The sequence below is a fragment of the Eschscholzia californica genome, unplaced genomic scaffold, assembly GCF_041429995.1.
Source record: "Eschscholzia californica isolate CP2 unplaced genomic scaffold, dmEscCali1.0.p SCAF_1, whole genome shotgun sequence".
Lineage (NCBI taxonomy): Eukaryota > Viridiplantae > Streptophyta > Magnoliopsida > Ranunculales > Papaveraceae > Eschscholzia > Eschscholzia californica.
In genome coordinates this window covers 67,853,275-67,872,069 of record NW_028238198.1, presented here as the reverse complement: position 1 = coordinate 67,872,069, position 18,795 = coordinate 67,853,275, and the positions used below count along the sequence as shown (strand labels likewise).

General features: G+C 37.8%; 3 protein-coding genes across 4 annotated transcripts; 1 reads left to right on the top strand and 2 right to left on the bottom strand.

Annotated features, from left to right (window-relative positions):
* Positions 1 to 550: 550 nt before the first annotated feature.
* LOC147568553 (uncharacterized) lies at positions 551 to 3,658 on the top strand. 2 transcript variants are annotated; one of them, XM_086654965.1, is made up of 4 exons: positions 551 to 1,115; positions 1,329 to 1,398; positions 1,800 to 1,894; positions 3,509 to 3,658. In XM_086654965.1, exons 1-3 carry the CDS (start codon positions 792 to 794, stop codon positions 1,850 to 1,852), a joined length of 447 nt encoding a protein of 148 aa, XP_086511091.1. In that variant the 5' UTR covers positions 551 to 791; the 3' UTR covers positions 1,853 to 1,894; positions 3,509 to 3,658. The 2 variants fall into 2 exon arrangements, 1 of the variants encoding a protein (XP_086511091.1); XR_015231056.1 differs by having other exon boundaries at positions 565 to 1,115; positions 1,800 to 2,036; positions 2,329 to 3,658.
* A 1,275-nt stretch (positions 3,659 to 4,933) lies between these two features.
* On the bottom strand, positions 4,934 to 6,117 carry LOC147568552 (CASP-like protein 4B4). Its single transcript, XM_086654964.1, has 3 exons — positions 5,570 to 6,117; positions 5,337 to 5,472; positions 4,934 to 5,226 (listed from the first exon to the last, which is right to left on the bottom strand). The coding sequence occupies exons 1-3, from the start codon at positions 6,040 to 6,042 to the stop codon at positions 5,035 to 5,037; spliced, it is 801 nt and encodes a 266-aa protein (XP_086511090.1). The 5' UTR covers positions 6,043 to 6,117; the 3' UTR covers positions 4,934 to 5,034.
* A 6,587-nt stretch (positions 6,118 to 12,704) lies between these two features.
* On the bottom strand, positions 12,705 to 14,579 carry LOC147568551 (protein FAR-RED IMPAIRED RESPONSE 1-like). The gene is made up of 4 exons (XM_086660129.1): positions 14,490 to 14,579; positions 14,170 to 14,272; positions 13,333 to 14,064; positions 12,705 to 13,291 (listed from the first exon to the last, which is right to left on the bottom strand). Exons 1-4 carry the CDS (start codon positions 14,577 to 14,579, stop codon positions 12,705 to 12,707), a joined length of 1,512 nt encoding a protein of 503 aa, XP_086516255.1.
* Between the last annotated feature and the right edge of the window lie 4,216 nt (positions 14,580 to 18,795).

Sequence of the window (18,795 nt, the reverse complement as noted above, 5' to 3'; positions counted from 1 at the left end):
GGTACCGATACGAAGTGGTTGCCTACTTAGGAGGCAGACCCCCTTTTTTCTTTTCTTCTTGTTCTTCTCCTTCTTCTCTTTATTATTCTTCATCTCTTCTCCTTTTCCGAATCATAATCAACACTTTATCATGGAAAAAATTTTTGTTTCTAAACCCATAATCACAATCAACAATGACGAGTTAGAGAGATAAAGAACATTGATCCATGATTAGCCATTAGAGAGGGAGAGGACCTTGATCCAAAACCACCATTAAAAATACTCTCGGAAACTCAATCACAGACTGGTTAGTCTGAACCCCAAAGTAAGGGCTCGGCTGGTCGGTCTGAAATCTGCCGGACTGGTCCAAATCCGAACCTTTGCTTAAAATTTCGTATTGCAGCGGGTGCCAAAAGATATTTGTGGTCAAAAGAGATAGCCCCTCCCTCTAAAGTTTGGGTTGGGGATAGTCAAAGATATCTGTTGAGAGGTGTTTAGATCTTCTGATCAAGATCTAACGGTTAATAATATCTAATCTGACTAATTGAGGAGGTACAAGATCTTTAATGACGTCTCATACAAGCTGTACATATCACTCTCTCTCTTTTCAATAAGGAAGGCCAAGAAGAGGAGGTTTAAGCTTCAAACTTCCGGCTCAAGTAAACCCTAATAAACAAAATCAAGCATCCCCTTTTGGATAAATTCCTCTTCATACCCACCATGAAAACTAGATAAAATCTTTCGCTCTCAAATGATTCTCTTTATTTGTACTTCTATAAATACATTTAATAACCTAGAATCTGTCTTGTTTTATGGGAAAATTACTTCCTTCTACAACTAGACTACTAGATTTCTCAAGAAGTACTAAACAAAACCTAAATCTTTCAAGACGTCACAAACCCATGTCAGAAGTACCAAAACTAGTCTCTGTAAGTGGATCTTCTGACCAATTGAAGTTGAAAATGGAGAACCCAAATAATAATATTAGGGTTCCATTATCGGAAGTGGTTTCTGATTGTGTACATCGTTGGTTTCAAGATACCCTAAAAGAAGCCAAATCCGGTGATATAAGTATGCAGGTTTTGGTAGGTCAGATGTATAATAGTGGGTATGGAATTCCTAGAGATGCCCAAAAGGTTTGAACTATTTTTCCATTATTACTGTTCTTGTTATGTTCTTTTTTATTTGGGTTGTGATTAGTTTTTGCTATTAGTTAATGTATTTGATGTGGGTTTTGATTATTTTTGCTATTAGTGAATGTATTTGCTGCTCCATAGTTGAAAGATTAGTTCTTTGAAGTTTAAAGTATTGCTTGTGTTCTTGGGTTCTTTATTGTTTGTTTGTTTTAGGGGAGAGCTTGGATCACCAAAGCTGCTAAATGTCGATCTTCAGTGTGGAAAGTCAGCGAAAAACGCCCTGGTGAGCTCTCTCTCTCTCTCCTCCACTCTTTTGGGTTTTGATTGTCATTTAGGCCATGTTTGGGGCAAAAGAATGAAATGCAATTACCAGGAATCTCATTCCAAACTAAAGTTTGATTACAATAAAATGAATAAAGAATCACATTCTGAGGGGGAATTAGATCCTCCTAGAGGGAATCCCGAACTCCGGTCGGTGGGTTTGCTATTCCCTTTCCCTTGGAATAGAGAATGTAATAGTCTATAGACAAAATCGATCTCTAAATCCCCTGAACAAACCAAACAACATTGTAAGATATTGCAGAAATTACATTTCGGGATTGCTTTCCCTCATAATCACATTGCTTTCCCACTTGCGAAATTTGGCCTGGTCTATTGTTTCTGAGAAATGTTTGTTTTCCTCAGGGTATAATGCAAGTGATTCGGATTCGGATGAGATGGCAGAAGATGAGAAGTAGAATAAAAACATATCTGAAAGTTAAAGGACCTCAAACTCAAAAGTGAGTTGAATCCTCTAGCACCTTTGTTGTTATTATCCTTCTTGTCGTTAGACTTTTTTCAGATTGAATAATTATGTGATTTGTTATTGCTCTTTTAAGATCTGGATATAGGAATAACGGGGATTTGCTTTCCCATCTTATTGTTTTACCTTCTAATGCATTTTACAACTTACAAGTTACTAATTTCACTAATCAATTGACTCTGTGAGGAATAGAAAGTAAGAAAAAGGAGGCATGTTACCCGATTGACTATTCTTCTTTCACTTCAGTGAATTAGTAAGGGATTGGGTTTATTAGAACTCAGTTTTCGTATCAAATGGTGTACCAATTCATTTTATCTGCCCTTTAAGGTGAAAAACAGTTCTCATGGAGGGAAACTACGCATTATGAATTTTTATCTAAACAGTTTGGGGGGGGGAGGGTACTTGGCCGAGTTTCTTCGGAGTTTTAACCTATACTATAAAATCTACTCTAATGATCTGGACTGAACGCCAGCAATTCATAGTTTGAAACATAACACATATATATATAATAGTTCCTTTTTTTTCGTAGGCTATAAAGTCTACTCTAATGAGCTAGATTAAACCCCTACAATTCAACGTTTGAAACAGAACAACGAATTCCAAAATTCAGCTTGGAATCGTTTGAGACTACTCCCAAGTCTGGACCGACCTTGAGTTACTCGCTTGTAGCAGTCGATCCGAAGTACCAAGTACCAACTGCTTAGATTATGTTTAATCTAAATGACATATTTTTGGATCTTATGTAGGCTAATATCAGTTTGTTTAATGTCAATTCTCATTTGGGCTTAATTTTCTACTATCAAGTTTCTAGGCATTAGTAGTCGGTGATAATTATGCTCTCAGTGTTATGTCAATCAATGTTGGCGAAATTTCTAGATCTCGTCTACCTGATGATCGAATTACTAGTTTATACGTGGATGCTAGCATAGGTTGAGGGCTAATTTTCTAGCAAATGCTTTGGCGAAAAGCCAGAAGCAGAATTAAGAAATACAAAACAAGTAGGATACTAATAGGTCCTACTCTATTCTGAGTAGAAGGGCCAGGTAGATTTACGTGCCAGAGCTTGGAAAACATGGTTGCTATTATTGTATGTCCATAAGCTGTTCGTATGATTCTTTTGACAATAATGAAAAAACTTACCGAACATTCACTTAATCTTGTACTAGAAAGATTTGCTCATGTTGTTCCTCTTCAGTCAGGAAATTCGATTGTAGTGTTCGAGAAATCATCAAGTTACATTGTTCGATAGTTTTTCTTAGACCTTTAATGATGACAGTTCCTTGAATTTGCTTTATCTCCTTGGTGTTGTTTTGTATCAGTTTGTACATTCTTCTGTTATTAAGTTCTGTTGTTGAGGTTGGCTGATCTCTATATATTGCATGCCTCCTGACAAAAATAATACAAGGGTTTGAAGTAGTCTCTGCAGTCTTCTCACGGTCTCACCACTTTCGGAACTAACCAAACCCATTATTTGAAAATTTGTATTTTAGAACGATTGAACATGAATTCTAATCAGTCAAGAGTTATTTTGATTCAGTCCTGTAATTCAGATTAGGATTGTTGTTGTACTAATATCTCTTCTTTTTTTCAGTGCCTATATATTTGGAGCTTCCCCTGATTGACAGACATCTGCGACACTTGATGTAGTTTCATAATTGTTTCTTTCTTCATTTCTACCCATACTGTAAGATTATACTTGTCAACTAAATCAGTATACTTTGTTAATGCCATTATTTCATCATTTTTGGGGTCGAAAATGTTAAATTTGTTCAAATTAGAAAATGTTATAACTCTTTGAGCTGATGAAATTTCTACCTAGATTAAGCTGATTCTGCGGGGTATACTATATCTCATGATAGACTCATTCCATTTTGGATGAAGACCCAAACTCAGGTTCCATAGCTTTGGGTCCACTATTTCTATCATTATTTTTCCTACCCTTCAAGGTAAATGAAAAGTCCTTTTGGGCCAGTTGTGGGCGAGGAGGGATTCCAACCTCTAACATTGGCTCACAACGCCAGACCCTAATTCTCTAAGCTATAGACCTCACCAAGCACGCTTTGGAACAATCGCATTAGGGGGATTCCAGGTCTTTCTAAGGACGGACCGCATACCAACCATTCCTTTTTTGGAATGGAAAAAAGAAAAGATGGTTGTAGATCAATGATGTCGAATTCACGAAAAAAAATCATATGAAAGAATCGCCAGATTATGGGATCCCCGGAGTAGACGGGTTTCAATGGAGAATGAATGAAATAGAATAGTCTGGCAGAATCGTATGATATTCCGTGCCTGAACGGTGTGCCCTTCTTGCTCGCTAATCGCAGAAAAGGCGAGTTATAGCCAGTTTTCTATTTACCTGGATTTCTCGTCATAGTGACGAGTCAGACTACCCCTAGTTAGCCTCTAAGATCGATTCAGTCATTCAGCTTTGAGTGAGTTTTTCTAACTTAACCAGTTTTTCCATTCATTGATTCTCGAATTTCGAAGTTTCTTATGCCTTGATTCAAAAATATCCCTTCTGTTCCTTCTGTTCCAAAAATATCCTTTATTCTATCCTTAAGAAAACGAGATATTCCATGATATTGAAGTACATACCTCAGTCTCCCTTGGATTTGTTCCGTAGAGCATCCTAAAGGGCACCCTCGGGCATTTTTGGGTTCAGAAGAAGTGAAAGCGCTTATTGTTACACCGTCATGGCGTCACCTTCTACCCTTACTTTTGTATTTGAATGCTATCTCCAACTCTTTTAATTGTAGTGCTTCTAGTGTCGTCGGTCTGTTCGTTCCACTCATTTGTGCCGAAGTTTTTCCAACATTTTTTCCAGAAACCCTCGAGCTGAGCATACAAGCCCTCTGCGAACTCTTATATTGATTTCACCCTAGCATTGGAGTATATACTCATTTGTTGCTTGTTATGAGGTCTATAATCTTCTTGTTACTGTTCCCGACAATGATATCTGTAGAAAAAGTATACTTACATAGAAATCACTCTTTTCACAGGGGCCAGAAAATTAATAGAAATATTAGAGATGACCTTTTTGAAATTTGTGGAGTTTCAAATTGTACCAAAGGTAACCCATAAATTTTAGATAATAAGACTAGAACAATTAAAACTTCAGAAATAGTTCTGATTAGAGAGCTTAAACCCCGATATTATAGCAGATAATGACATTGTTAAGAATGCTAAAAATGACATGCTAATCGATGTTGAAGATGAGTCTGTAAACGAATTATCTGCTCCTTCTCTCATCCGATTTGTCAGCGGGATTGCTGCTGATGCTGATGAAATCAATAGATATGCCAATATCTAGAAAAATAATCGTAATAACTAATTAATACCAAAATAAATTAAAATTAAAAATTTAAATATAATCTAATATGATTTAATGGTTTTTGTTAATTAGGAAAATTCCTTACTTGATCGCCCAAAAACCCGAAAACTGAAACATTCCTCTGTGAAATTAAATCTTTTCCGGTCCAAATTCGATTGACTTGATATAGAACTTGAGCGACCGAGTAAATTATTGCGAGTATTGCTATAGCTAAACAATACCTAACAAAACAAACAAGTTAAATTTAAACGTTAATCAAAATAAATATATCAAGATTAATTTAATTTAATTCAAAATTAACAATTAATCTTCTTGTACCTGTATTCTTGGTATTGGTCAAAATCCTTCCAATCACCATGCTTATTACTAGCCATAATTAAGAAAGAAAGCAATGAAAAGAACATGGTGGCTGCCCTTAGCAATAAAGAGGCTTTCTTTAATAAATCTTCTCTCTTCCATCTTTTGATCACTGAAGATATTTCTGTTAATGATGATGGATTTTCGACATCGGTTGATTGTGAAATCTCTGTTGCAGAAGGTTTCCTTGGATTTTCCGTCATGGGTTGTTGGGAATTCATCATTTTCTTGGGGTTTTCCAACGTGGGGTTTTCAGAATTCATTGTTTCTTTTGATTTTTCCTGCTTGACATTCTCGGAATTCATTGTTTCGTTTGAAATTTCCGGTGAGGGATTACCGGAATCCATTGCTTCTTTCGATTTTTCAGTCGTGAGGTTATCGGATTGCCTTGTTTCTTCTGTAGATTCTTCAGTTGTGTCACCGGAATCCACCATTTTTTTGATAATCCAATTTGTGGGCTAAAATTATGACAAACTCTGGATATTACCTCCCAAAGAACAGAACAGAACAGAACAGAATTGATCATTGACAAATAACCATAATTATTTTTAGAAAATTGAGTACTAATTTGTGGACCTACTTTAAATGTGGGTGTACAATACGTCCATCATCTATCCTTTAATTAGTTAGTATATATTCACCTCCACTTTGCTAGTGTGCTTTGATCACATTAAGTAAATAAGTAGTACTCCATATTAGCACCCAAGGGCTGAACGATAAGTAGTTTTCTTACACCTCTTTTAAAGTGGGTGTTTAAGTTAGGAATTTAATTAGTTAGGGCTGTTAAATGGTTAGTTATGAGAATGAGATAGAATAGAAGAGGATGGGCGCGTCTATAGGCGCCTCTTTAAACTGCTTTAGGGGCCTCCCTCTATAGGCGCATCCCTCAAACAACATTATTTTCCTTAGGCGCCTCCAAGCGCCCCTCCAAAACCTTGACCGGTTGACTTAAGTCTGGTTGCCCTATCGCCCTTGCCCTAATCGCCCTTGCCCTAATCCCTTCATTCTCTACACCAGCGCCTCTCATCACGACTCCTCTATCTCTCTCTCTAGGGCACGATTTCTTCTTCATCTCACTCAAATTTCATGGGGGAAATTCTTGTTAGGTTGTGAACTTTTTCTCTTCTTCACTCATTCCTGCTCGAAATCTCTCTAATTTGGCGTACCAAATCCTTCAAAGAACTCCATCTATCTTTAAGGTAACACTTAAGAAATCTTCCTCATTTTTTATGTGTTTCGTTTTAGTGTGGTAATGGTAGTTATTATGATGAATGATGGGTTAATTTCGATCTATTATTAAGTAGTTTTACTTAGTTTTCACTGAGAAAAAGTCCGATGAACATCTGATACCAGTCGGACTCGTACCAGTCCGAACTGGTTCGACCTAGACAGTCCGAACTGGTTCGACCTAGACAGTCCGAACTGGTTCGACCTAGACAGTCCGAACTGGTTCGACCTAGACAATCCAAATCAATTCTACTTAGACAGTACCAAACAATTCGACCTAGACAGTAAACTATTTGATTAATGAGATTGATTTGTCTTTGGGCGTGTTAATTGATTATGGTTTTTTTGGTTTCATTTCTTGGTATTGTTAAAATTGTCAGTGAAATGGGTAACAAGTAAACTATTGATTACGGAGATTGATTTGTATTGATTTCGTAATAGCTCGTCTTAATTTTATCATGGCTGAACGTGTGCATCCTACCGGGAGTGTTAGGGCTCGTAGAGTTCAAAGTCGAATGGCGGTCGATGAAACCCAAGAACCAGTTGATGCAGATCCTTCAGACCCTTATTCAGGGGGTCCGTCTGATCGATCCTTGTTGAAAGGATTCAAGAAACACATAGCATTCCAAATATGGAATAAACCGGTAAGTGTGGTGTTGAATTAACTTTGTGATTAAATATTCTTGTTACGTTTGATTTTTTTTTATTTTCAGGAGAGAGCGTTGCTGAAACTACACAATCACGCTCCTGTTGTTCTTACTGGGTCTCTTTCGGTCCAAGAAATTTATGATGAAAAGAAAACACAAATATAGGACTTGGATCGGGAGTGCTCTTTTGTTCAAAAATTGGTTAAGACCACCGGACTGGCTCACATTGCCAAGTACTCGTACCAGAAGTTGGATCGGATTATAATTTCTGCATTTGTTGAGAGGTGGTACGAGGATACAGACAGTTTCCATATGCCGTTTGGAGAGATGACGATCACACTAGACGATGTAAATCGTATTTGTTCAATTCCGATTGATGGTCGTGTGGTCGCTGTAGAAGAAGAGGATGAAACAGAAGACTTAAATTTGGTTTCTTGGTATCTAGGAGTTCAGTACGAGGTTGTCGAAGAAGAAATGGGTTCCTCGAGAAGTATCCGGTTGAGATGGTTGAGAGAAAACCTCAGCGGTTCGAAAGACGATGACACTGAAGAAAGAAAGATCTGTTGTGCACGAGGATACTTACTGCATTTGTTAGGGTCAACACTGTTCACTGATAAAAGTGGTTCCAAGGTCCCAGTTATTTTCCTACAGTACTTGAGGCACCTGGATGAGACTCCTAAATTCTCTTGGGGTACCGCTGTGCTTGCCTTTCTTTATAGGCAACTTGGGTTAGCCTCGACAAATGGTGCTCATTAGATGACAGGTTACCTGACACTTTTGCACGTAATACTTGATTTATATTGATTATTTATAGATTTGTTTAGTTTTAGTTAAAATATTCATGTCTAAGACATTACTTTTTTTTGTAGGCTTGGATAGATGATCATTTTAATCTTGGTTTATCCGTTCTGAAACATTCATATGTGGCTAGCCCTAACATTCCCCGTATGCATAAACAGTGGCGAGGCCAGGATTTTTTGGATGTGGGGGCACATTTCAGTAAAATGACATAACAAATTTATATTCTAAAAAAATTACTTTTGTTGGTTCATAAAAATTTTACTTATTACATAGTTATAGTTGTCCTCGACGAGTTTTCATTTTCTGAAATCGTTGCACAGTAACTTCATTTAATAGTATCAAATACATCCTTCTCGATGTATGCAAGTAAATTATCGTTCACCCATTCGTCTCCCATTCGATTCCGTAATCTGTTTTTTACAATATTCATACCAGAGAACACTCTTTCTACTGTAGCAATTCTTGTTCCATTGGTGGTGATGGCAACAAAATACTATTACGATTTTCTTTCGAGTTCTTGTCTTTTTCCTTTTCTTGTGAACTATTACAAAATTTCTTGGTTGTGATGAAGATTCATCCATAATTTTTTCGCATAAAATATCTATCCATGGCTTCCGGGGAATGTAAGTAACATATGTATAAAGTTGAATTAGTTTACGGACTTAAACGAATTCATTGAAAATAAAAAGATTAATTTAAATCAATAAGAACAGAAAAGAAAAATTATATACTTGTCTTCTTTGATGTCACGAGAAAGAAAAAGGATGAGATTGTGGTTTGTAAAAAAACTCGACTAGCAAAATTTATATAACTTCTTAAAATTATTTGTTTTCTATTTAGGTTAGAATTAGAGTTTAAATTGGCAAGTAGTGGTGTAATGGAAAGTTAGTTTTAATTAAAATAGAAAGCTAAAGTTTAATAAGAATAAAATTAGTAGTTATAAAAAAATTGGAAACTAACTAAAAGCAAGGAAGTTCAACAAAAAAAAAACTAAAAGCAAGGAAATTAACTAAAGTTTAAGAAAGCTATCTAAAGTTTAATGGTCATAATGGTCCACGCCACATCACTGCTCAATTGCTCAGTCCACAGTTTACACGGTGTGAGAATCTGTTCAAATGGGTCTTTGAAATTTAATACTATTAAATTGATGATGGGCCTTGGGAATTTAATATTAAATGATTATGGTGACAGGAATTAGAGGCACCCTCAACCTGAGTCTTAGCCTATTAATTAAGGAGCTCACATTTGGGCCATGGGGGCACGCGCCCCCACGGGCCCCTATGTGGGCTCGCCCCTGTGCATAAATGGGAGGAGCACATTATGAAAGGAACCCAAAAGAGTGCATTATACAACCTCCGGGAGCAGTTAGACGATCTAACGGAGAGAGATGTAAGTATATTTAAATCTTCTTTTATTTTCTTTTCCTTTTTTGTTCATATCTTTCATATTTATATGTATCATGTAGGTGATTTGGGATCCATATCAGCCCATGGAGTCCGTAGATGTAATAGATACACCCGAGTACTCATACTACACGGGATGTCTTGTGGTTAACGACATCGCCGAGTCGTATAACTCAGATAGGGCTTTAAGGCAATTGGGGTTGGTTCAGACAATTCCTAAGGCGCCGATTAGACCGAAGAAGGTATTGAAGAAAGGTGAAGTAAAAAATTACGGTAATACTACTTGGTATTGGAAGCGTTGGGAGGATCACCTACTCCACCCCGAAGATAGATCAAAAATTTGTCACCTGGATCAATGGGAATCCGTACCCAATTATTTAGAGTGGTTCACCAAAGTCTCGCACTCCAGGGTCCAAAATACTCGTTTTCGAAAATCTGGTGAAAAACAATACTTAGGATCAATGACATATTTTGTACGTTTTTTACCAAATGTTCTTATATTATCTTCTTCGACTATCATGAGTTTGATTTTTTCCATGTGTGTCTGTTTTCAGTTGGAAGGAGCGAAGAGGTGCCTTGCGGCACTAAATCGGACCGACTATACAACAGTTCGTGAAACTTTAGAGATGGTCATCGCTCAACAACCGCTTCCCGATATTCCAACATCCTCTCAAGCTGAACCCTCTCAAGCTGAACCCTCTCATCCTTCCCAGCTAGTGGACGGACCTAGAAGGAAACCCGCTGTAAAAAAGAGGCCAAGAAAAAATGCATGACAACGGGTGGATATGGAAAAAAAACATTTTGGATATTGAATCCTTTTGAATGTTATGAATCTTTTTTGAATGTTATGAAACTTTTTGGATATTATTAATGTAGATGTGATGAACTTGTTCGGTTCGTTTTGGATATTATTAATGTGGAATGTGATAAACTTTTTGGGTTCGTATAAATGTTCATGTTTATAAAACTATTTGAATTTGAGTTGATAACAAGAAGGAAAAAAACAGTACTCTGCTCGGAGAGGACGGTCCGTCCAGTGAGACAAGGTCCCGGAGGTCGTCCAGTCCGAACATAAACCTGGGGCTAAAATTTAGTCCCGGGTTAACCCATCCGTCCTCAAACGGACAGGACAGTCTGTCTTGTGACACAAGGTGTCGGAGGTCGTCACAGTCCGAACATAAACCCGGGGCTAAAATTTAGTCCCGGGTTAACCCATCTGTCCTGGAACGGACAGGACACTCCGTCTTGTGACACAAGGTACCGGAGGTCGTCACAGTCCGAACATAAACCCGGGGCTAAAATTTAGTCCCGGGTTAACCCATCCGTCCTGGAACGGACAGGACACTCCGTCTTGTGACACAAGGTGCCGGAGGTCGTCGCAGTCCGAACATAAACCCGGGGCTAAAATTTAGTCCCGGGTTAACCCATCCGTCCTGGAACGGACAGGACACTCCGTCTTGTGACACAAGGTGCCGGAGGTCGTCGCAGTCCGAACTTAAACCCGGGGCTAAAATTTAGTCCCGGGTTAACCCATCCGTCCTGAAACGGATAGGACGGTCCGGACAGTAAGTTTTTCTCTTTTCTCTCTCTTCTCTCTCTCTCTCTCTCTCTTTGTTAGTTATATCAAAAATTACTTTAAATTACTCTAATATAATTAAAAATTAAACCTCAAAACAATATTACTTTAAATTACTCTAATATAATCTCAAAATTTTCAAATTAAAAATTTTACTTCAAAACAATCTCATATATCTTTTTCAATCATCAAGATTAACTACGAACTCTGAAGGTTCATTTGACTCGCTACGTGGAGGGTAGAACGCGCCTTCGTTGTCAATTCTGTCTCCAACAAGATCGAACCAACCTCGGGCCTCATTAGTTGCATATCTCTGCCATTGTAATGCAAGTGGAGGAAGTATAGCATTTCTCCCAAGTTTAATAGAAACAAAATGACAGTCGTTGACATACCCAATGCATATCATTTCATAATTTTGAGACAAGTTACCTGACTGTGAAACTGGGGGACCATTACGCAAGGGTAAGAAAGTTGTTGAACCTGCTAAAGTGAGATGAACCAATACACAGTTGTAATGAGTGGAGACGACATAATTAGTATAAGGGTGACTGTAGTACCAATCTCTGTCAACACCTGGATCAAAGTTGTTAGTTGCCGCTAAGGTGGAATAATAGTCATCATTAAACATCTCTTCCCAAAAATCTTTGTGATTATGAAGATCTTCGATGACGATCTTCCGATTCTCTTTCCAACCAGTACTTAGAGGAAAGCCAAGTCCTTGAGCTACGACATGGTACCCACAATGACCATCGCCCGACACATCATTATAGCATTTATAAATGGATAAATAATAACCGGCATTTGATCTAAATAACAGTCTCCACTCCCTCGGGTAGCCCGAGTATTACGTGTACGTACGATGGGAGGTGATAGAAGATCTTCATCAATGCATTTGGCATATTCGAAAGCGGATAAGTTTTTTTTCGTTGATTTTGCGGCTTCCTTCTCTTTTTGCTCATTTTGTTCTTCTTTGGAGCACCTTTAGTTATGGTCTTTTGTAATGGCTCAGACAAGTTGGTCGTAAGCGGCGAGACAGCGTCCCTCAACCTTTCAAGTATTGCTTTCCTCTCAGGACCGGTCGACCTACCCCACAACATATGAAGTAGTTCCATTTCATGTGATGAGTCCAGATCATTGTACTCCTCCGGAGTGGGATTAATTGATAATTGAGTCCATTGATGGTGAATGATATCTAATGGAAATACCTTTTGTTGTTTCATTAAATCAATCATCTCGTGTGCACAAGGAAGCCCATAAACAGATCGGAGAACACATCCACAATTTTTGACGTTAATGGTAATACCATCTGCACGGTGTATCTCATCTACCATTAGGTCTAAGGCAGCATGTGAAACATACCCTCTAAGATCTCTCATAAACTTGCTTTGGTGAGGGGCGCCCTTCACCTTTGTACGACTATACTCAAATGAAGCTTTGATCTCTCAAATAGCTATCTCGTTCATGGCATGTATAGATTCCCAACATGTAACATAGTTGCCTTCGGAGTTGCCTAAATGTTTTTTCAACTTTGCATGAGCCCCCTCGACACGATTGGTTGTATTATTACCCATATGCATCACCTGATTCGTCCATGCTGTGACAAATGTATCTTTAAGTATCAACCAAGTCTTCTGGACATAGGTTACATCGTTTAGATTTGACCGTGACCATGTCCTCACAAATTCTTCCACTGCTTGATTATAGTCAGATACGGTCTCTGCATACATAATCAGGCGAAACATTGACATGAAATTTTTGAACTCTTTATGTTTGAAGTTACCGTTTACTTTTGCTACCACACACTTGTCAATATGCCACGTACACAACAATCGGTTGGCATGTGGAAATACTTCACCAATGGCATTAATGAGAGCAAGTTCACGGTCGGTTACAAACACTTTTGGCATTGAGTCAGGAGGAAACAATGTTCTCAGACGATTAAGAGCCCACGCGTATTGATTTGTCACCTCTCCATCCATAAAAACAAGCGCGCTGTGAAAGTTTTCATAGTAGATGTAATCCCAACAATCTGAAGCAACGGCTTCTTAAAATGGTTTGTTTTGTAGGTACAGTCAAGCATCAATACAGTATAGAAGCATTTCAATATGTTGATTGAGTCGGGGTGTGCCCAAAATAGGTTAGTGACTTCATCCGTCTCTTCATTTTTCGAGAAATGATAAACATAGTTGCTTTCCACTAACAACTTCATCAATTGTTGCATTGGACTTCTTCCTTCTTGATTCAAACTGCGTATCTTCGCCTTTGCATTGTATATGGTTTTCATTGTGGAAGTATTATCATTAAATGTGGCACGCACTTGTGAAAGTATATCACGCAGTTTTGTACCAATTTTCAATAACTTATCAACTAAATCTTGTTCTTTGCAACTCAACCTATTAGCATATGCATGACCAAGAAGACTTACAGCTAATTCGTGGTTATGAATTCCAGACACAACTTCCACCTTCCATGTATCACCATCACCCGGAATCCCTTTGAGATAGAATGGACAGTTGCACTTTTTTGTGCTAGTTTTCCTTTTCTTTTCAGGAGGAGGATTTGTTTTTGGAACCAAATCTTTCTTCATATGTGATCGATACTCACCGCTTCTTTCACATTTTAAATGTAACTTTGGTTTCTTCCCACCAATTCTATTTTGTGATTTGCCTATCAAAATCACGAAATTAAGCTTTCTTCCGATTTCCTTAGCCCATTCGACTAGCTTGTCTCGAGTTTCAAACACATCTTCGGTCACAAAATGTTCACTAACATCAATACTAATTTTTTGCCCCTCTTTTGAATCTACGTTATCATTTGAGTGTACATTGTCACTTGAATCATTTGGTTTGCGGTTGTTCTCCCCCGTGGTTCAAGATGAGCCTTCGTTTAAAAAATATGGGAATGTACCCTTTACTTCCGCATGCCACTCGTCCTCCCTATGGGGACCTCCGAAATCCCAATGGTCTAAAGAACATGGTGAAAGACACGGACTTTTATTTAAATCAAAGACCTGAAATACAATAAAGTGGGGAAATCAGAAATATTTAACTTCCGGTTTGGATGATCCGACCCGTAACGGACTGGTAACACCGAACAGTTTCGGTGGGGATGATCCGTTAAAAATCGGACTGGTTGGGTCCGACCCGATCGAGCTTTCTCTGAAAAAAATAATGGACGTAAAAAACAAATTGGAAATTCATTAAATGGGTATAGAAAAGCTTATATACCTCTTTTTCGATTAATCCATGCTCAGAAATAGGTGGAGAAGTCCCACTACATATATGCCCAAATTTTTTAAAGTTTCCTTCTTCAACCATGTTATTTTCAACTTTCAAGATGATTCCCACAATGTAGGATGATAAAGATGGTGGTCGGTGAAGGTACACGGAACACGTCGGTGCCGGAATATCAAGGGGTTGCCGGTGAGTCTCCCGGTGAAATCTTGGATGAGTTTTGTGATCCCTAGGTTTTTTTTTCATATAAAAAACTAAGTTTTGGTATCATCTAGGGTTTGTAATTCGGAAGAAGAAGGAGGCGCCTCTTTAAATTTCTGTAGGCGCCTCCAAATATATGTGAAGAGAGGCGCCCATAGGTGTCGGGGTTGACCACGAAATTGACTATAGTCAATCCCTCCCGGGAGGCCCCTAAAGCAATTTGAAGAGGCGCCTATAGACGCGCCCGAAGAGGATTTGTCTGTTAAGCAAAATCTGTTACTTAATTTGGTTTGGAGAATGAATCTGTGACTTAATTTGATACCCAAATGACAAATGTTGTATTATAAAGCTTGCTGAGTTACACACTTTTTTTTTGACCTCTGGTTAATATGATGGCCCCTGGATAAGAGTGGGCCCTGTGCCATCGGTGGCACCCCTTTACCCACGGCTCTGTATTGTGAGGAGGTAATGTTGATGAACAAAATTTCATCAAGTTTTTTAATGAGGGGTTGGGCAAAAGGTCCAATCCTTGACCCAAAACAAAAAGCAGGTCCACTGCAGGAAAAGAATAAGGGGCAGGTCTAATGGTTAGGAGGTGTGTGTGGAATTTCCGAAACACCCTTCTTCTTTTCGAAATTTACGAAACGGTCATCGAAAAATTCCCGGAAAACTCGAAAATTTTTGAGAAATAATCTGACACGCCTACCAACATACTGTGTACTTTCAATAAATTTACAAAATTGCCACCGAAAAATTCCCGGGAAATGGGAAATTTTTTGCAAATAGTCTGACGCACCTGACTTAAACCTTGTACTGTCCACGAATTTACAGAATTGCCATTACAAAATTTACCAACTTGCCATTTTCGTTCTTTTTCCAGATTTATTTCTTTTCTTTTTTATTTTCTCCCACACATATTTCTCTCTTCACATTTCTCTCTCCAATCTCAACAAATTTCGTTCCTTTTTCCAGATTTATTTCTTATCTCTTTCCAATCTCAACAAATTTCTTCATTTTTGGTAATTTTTTTTGAATTTGTACAAGGAAATTTTCTTGTGTACTGGGGTTATTTAGTGTACTGGCCATTTTTTGAATATGTACTACACATTTTTGTACTGGGAATTTTCTTGTGTACCGGGAATTGTTCTGCGTGCTGCCCATTTGGTTATGTACTAGACATTTCTGTTCTGGGAATTTTCTTATGTACAGGGAATTGTTCTGTGTACAAGTCATTTGGTTATGTACTAGACATTTTTGTAGTGGGAGTTTTCTTGTCTACCGAGAATTGTTCTGTGTACTCGCCATTTGACTATGTACTAGACATTTTTGTACTGAGAATTTTCTTGTGCACCGGGAATTGTTCCGTGTACTGGCCATTTGGTTCAGTACTGGACACTTTTGAACTGGAAATTTTCTTTTGTACCGGGAATGGTTCTGTACACTGGCCATTTGGTTATGTACTTTGATGTTTTTAGAGATAAAGAAGATAAAATGTGAAACAAATAAGAATGATGAAGAAGAAAAATAAGAACATAAAACTTTTAAAGAGCGAAAGACAGAAAACTTTGATGTTTTTAGAAATTGAAAGAGATAAAGAAGATAAAATGTGAAACAAAATAAGAATGATGAACATCCAAAAATAAGAACATAAAACTTTTAGAGAGAGAAAGAACAAAAAATTTATGTTCTTAGAGATTGAAAGAGATGAAGAATATAAAATGTGAAACAAAATAAGAATGATGAAGAAGATTTTTGGATGTATAAATAAGAAGAAAGAAGGAGTTGAAACAAAATATAATAGGCGGGATCCAAAAAAATTACCTGAAATTTCGTCAAAAAATGGCGCCATTTTTAAATTTTCAAAAAATCTAAATGTTTCTCTGACATTACGTCATGTACGGAAAATTAATTGCTTCGCTGTCATCCATCAGATTGTCAGAGAACACGAAAATTTCCCGTGAAGGGGTAAAAGAGGGATAAATAAAATAAAAACCAGAAAAGTGTGAGATGTCCTAACAATTTAGACTGGGTTCTCATTTTTGTTTTTGGGCCTCTCACTCAAAAATCTTTTTTTAATTAGGGTAGGCTCAGGAATGATGTTAATTCTCCACCTTTTGGGGATTAGGAACTCTAAGTGTTAAAATTCTTTGGGCAACCTTAATTTACCATATGCATATCTCATCAAAAAAAAAAAAATTACCATATGCATTTTAGCCCTTTTTACTTCCAAACACATTACACATTTATTAATTTAGACGAAGCCCAAGCCAAGTTCATTACAATTGGTCTTTAGTTCGGCTCAAGCCTCAACTCGTAGGTGCATCTGGTGGGGTGCAAGTTGCACACTTGTATCGGCTCTCGTAACAAAGGAACCTCTTACATATATAGTTGTAACATGTTACTAGCGATTTAGAGTTTTTGAGCAAGTTATTTGATGTCTTCGATACATACCGTTGTGTTATTCGTTGAGCTGAGCTAAAGTTAACTCTACTTAGGCGCCAGGTAAATGAGATAGTGTTGTCAGAACTACCAAACTTAAAATGGGTACATGCATGATTAAGTTGTAGTTAAACTTGAGTCCCAAAGAAAGTTCCTTTGCGTATAAATAAGAAGTTTTCTACTTATGATGGTAAAATCGATTAGCACTACTTGGAAAGGCATGTCCATGTAAGCGTGAATGTGGCACATGTAATGAGCTTTTTGGCCTTTAGGGCACACTAGTGTGTAACAACCAGGGCCGTGTGGTGGGGGGTGCGGATCGTGCGCCCGCACAGGGCCCCCTACCACAAAGGGCCCACTGTCATGTACAAACCGAGTTTGAAATGGTTAAATCCTTCTTAAACATACTTACACATGAGAGAAGAAGTAGTGGCTCAGTGGCTTCACATTGGCGTTGTGTGATGATGGTCATGGGATTGAAACCACCTGAATTTTAATTTTTGGGTGTTTTTTCTATTTTAGGTGATGTTTGTTTTTTATTTGTGTCTGAATCTGAATTTGCTGAATTGTATTACAAATTAAATGTTTGTTTTTTAGATCTGAATTATTAGGTCTGATTTAAACTTTTGACCATTGTACCCCTACTTTATATTTTGGACAAAATGGACTCTTTCTCATTTTTCAACAAAAAAACCCTAAAACCAATATTAGGGTTTCTATTTCACTTTCTCTCCCCTCCAACCAAAAGCTAGAAACCATCCGCCCCCTTCTCTCTCTTACCTCTCTGCGAATCTCTCTCCCCTCTCTCTCTGAATGAACAATGAACATGAGTTCTTCTACAAAATCTCTCTCTCTCTCTCTCTTTCTCTCTCTCTCTCCCTCTCTCTGGTTATTGAGTATTGATTACTAATATTTGGTTTTTGATCAAAGTAGGGTTTATCTAATCTGATACAAGCGACCAATTTCCCACCTCCATGGTAACTAAAATAAGAATTGTAAATTTAATGATCAAAGGGAAAAAGATTACCAGTGAAGACAATGAAATCAGGATTTTCTGCAAGGATCATAAAATTGATGAAAGCGGTGGTATTAAGATCAGAACACCCTTTGAACTGATTCGGTAATAGTGCATATATGCAACTTGTAAGATCTTCAATTCTCCATTTTTACCAAAACAAAGTGGAGATTTTGCATTGACAGTATAAACGAAGTGGAGAATTTGCAAATAAGGGTCTCTTTCTTTGATATTTGGGATATGGTGGTGATGGTGGTTTGTTTTGTTGTCTGAAGTGGTGGTGGTGTTGTGATGTGAGACGGTGGTTTTATGTTCTGGTGATTATGGTGGTGATGGACTGTTTTGTGGTCTGAGGTGGTGGTGGTTTTGTGTTCTGGTGGTGGTTGGTTTTGTGTTCTGGTGGTGGTTGGTTTTGGGACGGTGGTAGTGCTCTTGTTTGGGGTGATGGGTAAAATATTTTAATGAGAGATTTTTCTACATTTAGGGGGTATAAAAGTCATTTGACATTTTTCAGCATTTGAACCCTTGTTTCAGACTTGTTTTGAAGTCTGAAATTTGTGGGCTATTTTTCAGCCGAATTCAAACCTTGACTAAATTCAGATTGGTTTTCAGATTTTCTTAAATTGTAAAACAAACATCTGAAAT

Coding starts and splice junctions, on each gene's coding strand:
- LOC147568552 (XM_086654964.1), bottom strand. CDS start 6,042: ATGGTGGATTCCGGTGACACAACTGAAGAATCTACAGAAGAAACAAGG. Junction 5,473..5,569: donor GACCAATACCAAGAATACAG/GTACAAGAAGAT, acceptor TTGTTTTGTTAG/GTATTGTTTAGCTATAGCAA. Junction 5,227..5,336: donor TCGGGTTTTTGGGCGATCAA/GTAAGGAATTTT, acceptor TTATTTTTCTAG/ATATTGGCATATCTATTGAT.
- LOC147568553 (XM_086654965.1), top strand. CDS start 792: ATGGGAAAATTACTTCCTTCTACAACTAGACTACTAGATTTCTCAAGA. Junction 1,116..1,328: donor TTCCTAGAGATGCCCAAAAG/GTTTGAACTATT, acceptor TGTTTGTTTTAG/GGGAGAGCTTGGATCACCAA. Junction 1,399..1,799: donor AGTCAGCGAAAAACGCCCTG/GTGAGCTCTCTC, acceptor TGTTTTCCTCAG/GGTATAATGCAAGTGATTCG.
- LOC147568551 (XM_086660129.1), bottom strand. CDS start 14,579: ATGGTTGAAGAAGGAAACTTTAAAAAATTTGGGCATATATGTAGTGGG. Junction 14,273..14,489: donor ATGGATTAATCGAAAAAGAG/GTATATAAGCTT, acceptor ATTGTATTTCAG/GTCTTTGATTTAAATAAAAG. Junction 14,065..14,169: donor GTGGCATGCGGAAGTAAAGG/GTACATTCCCAT, acceptor ATGATAACGTAG/ATTCAAAAGAGGGGCAAAAA.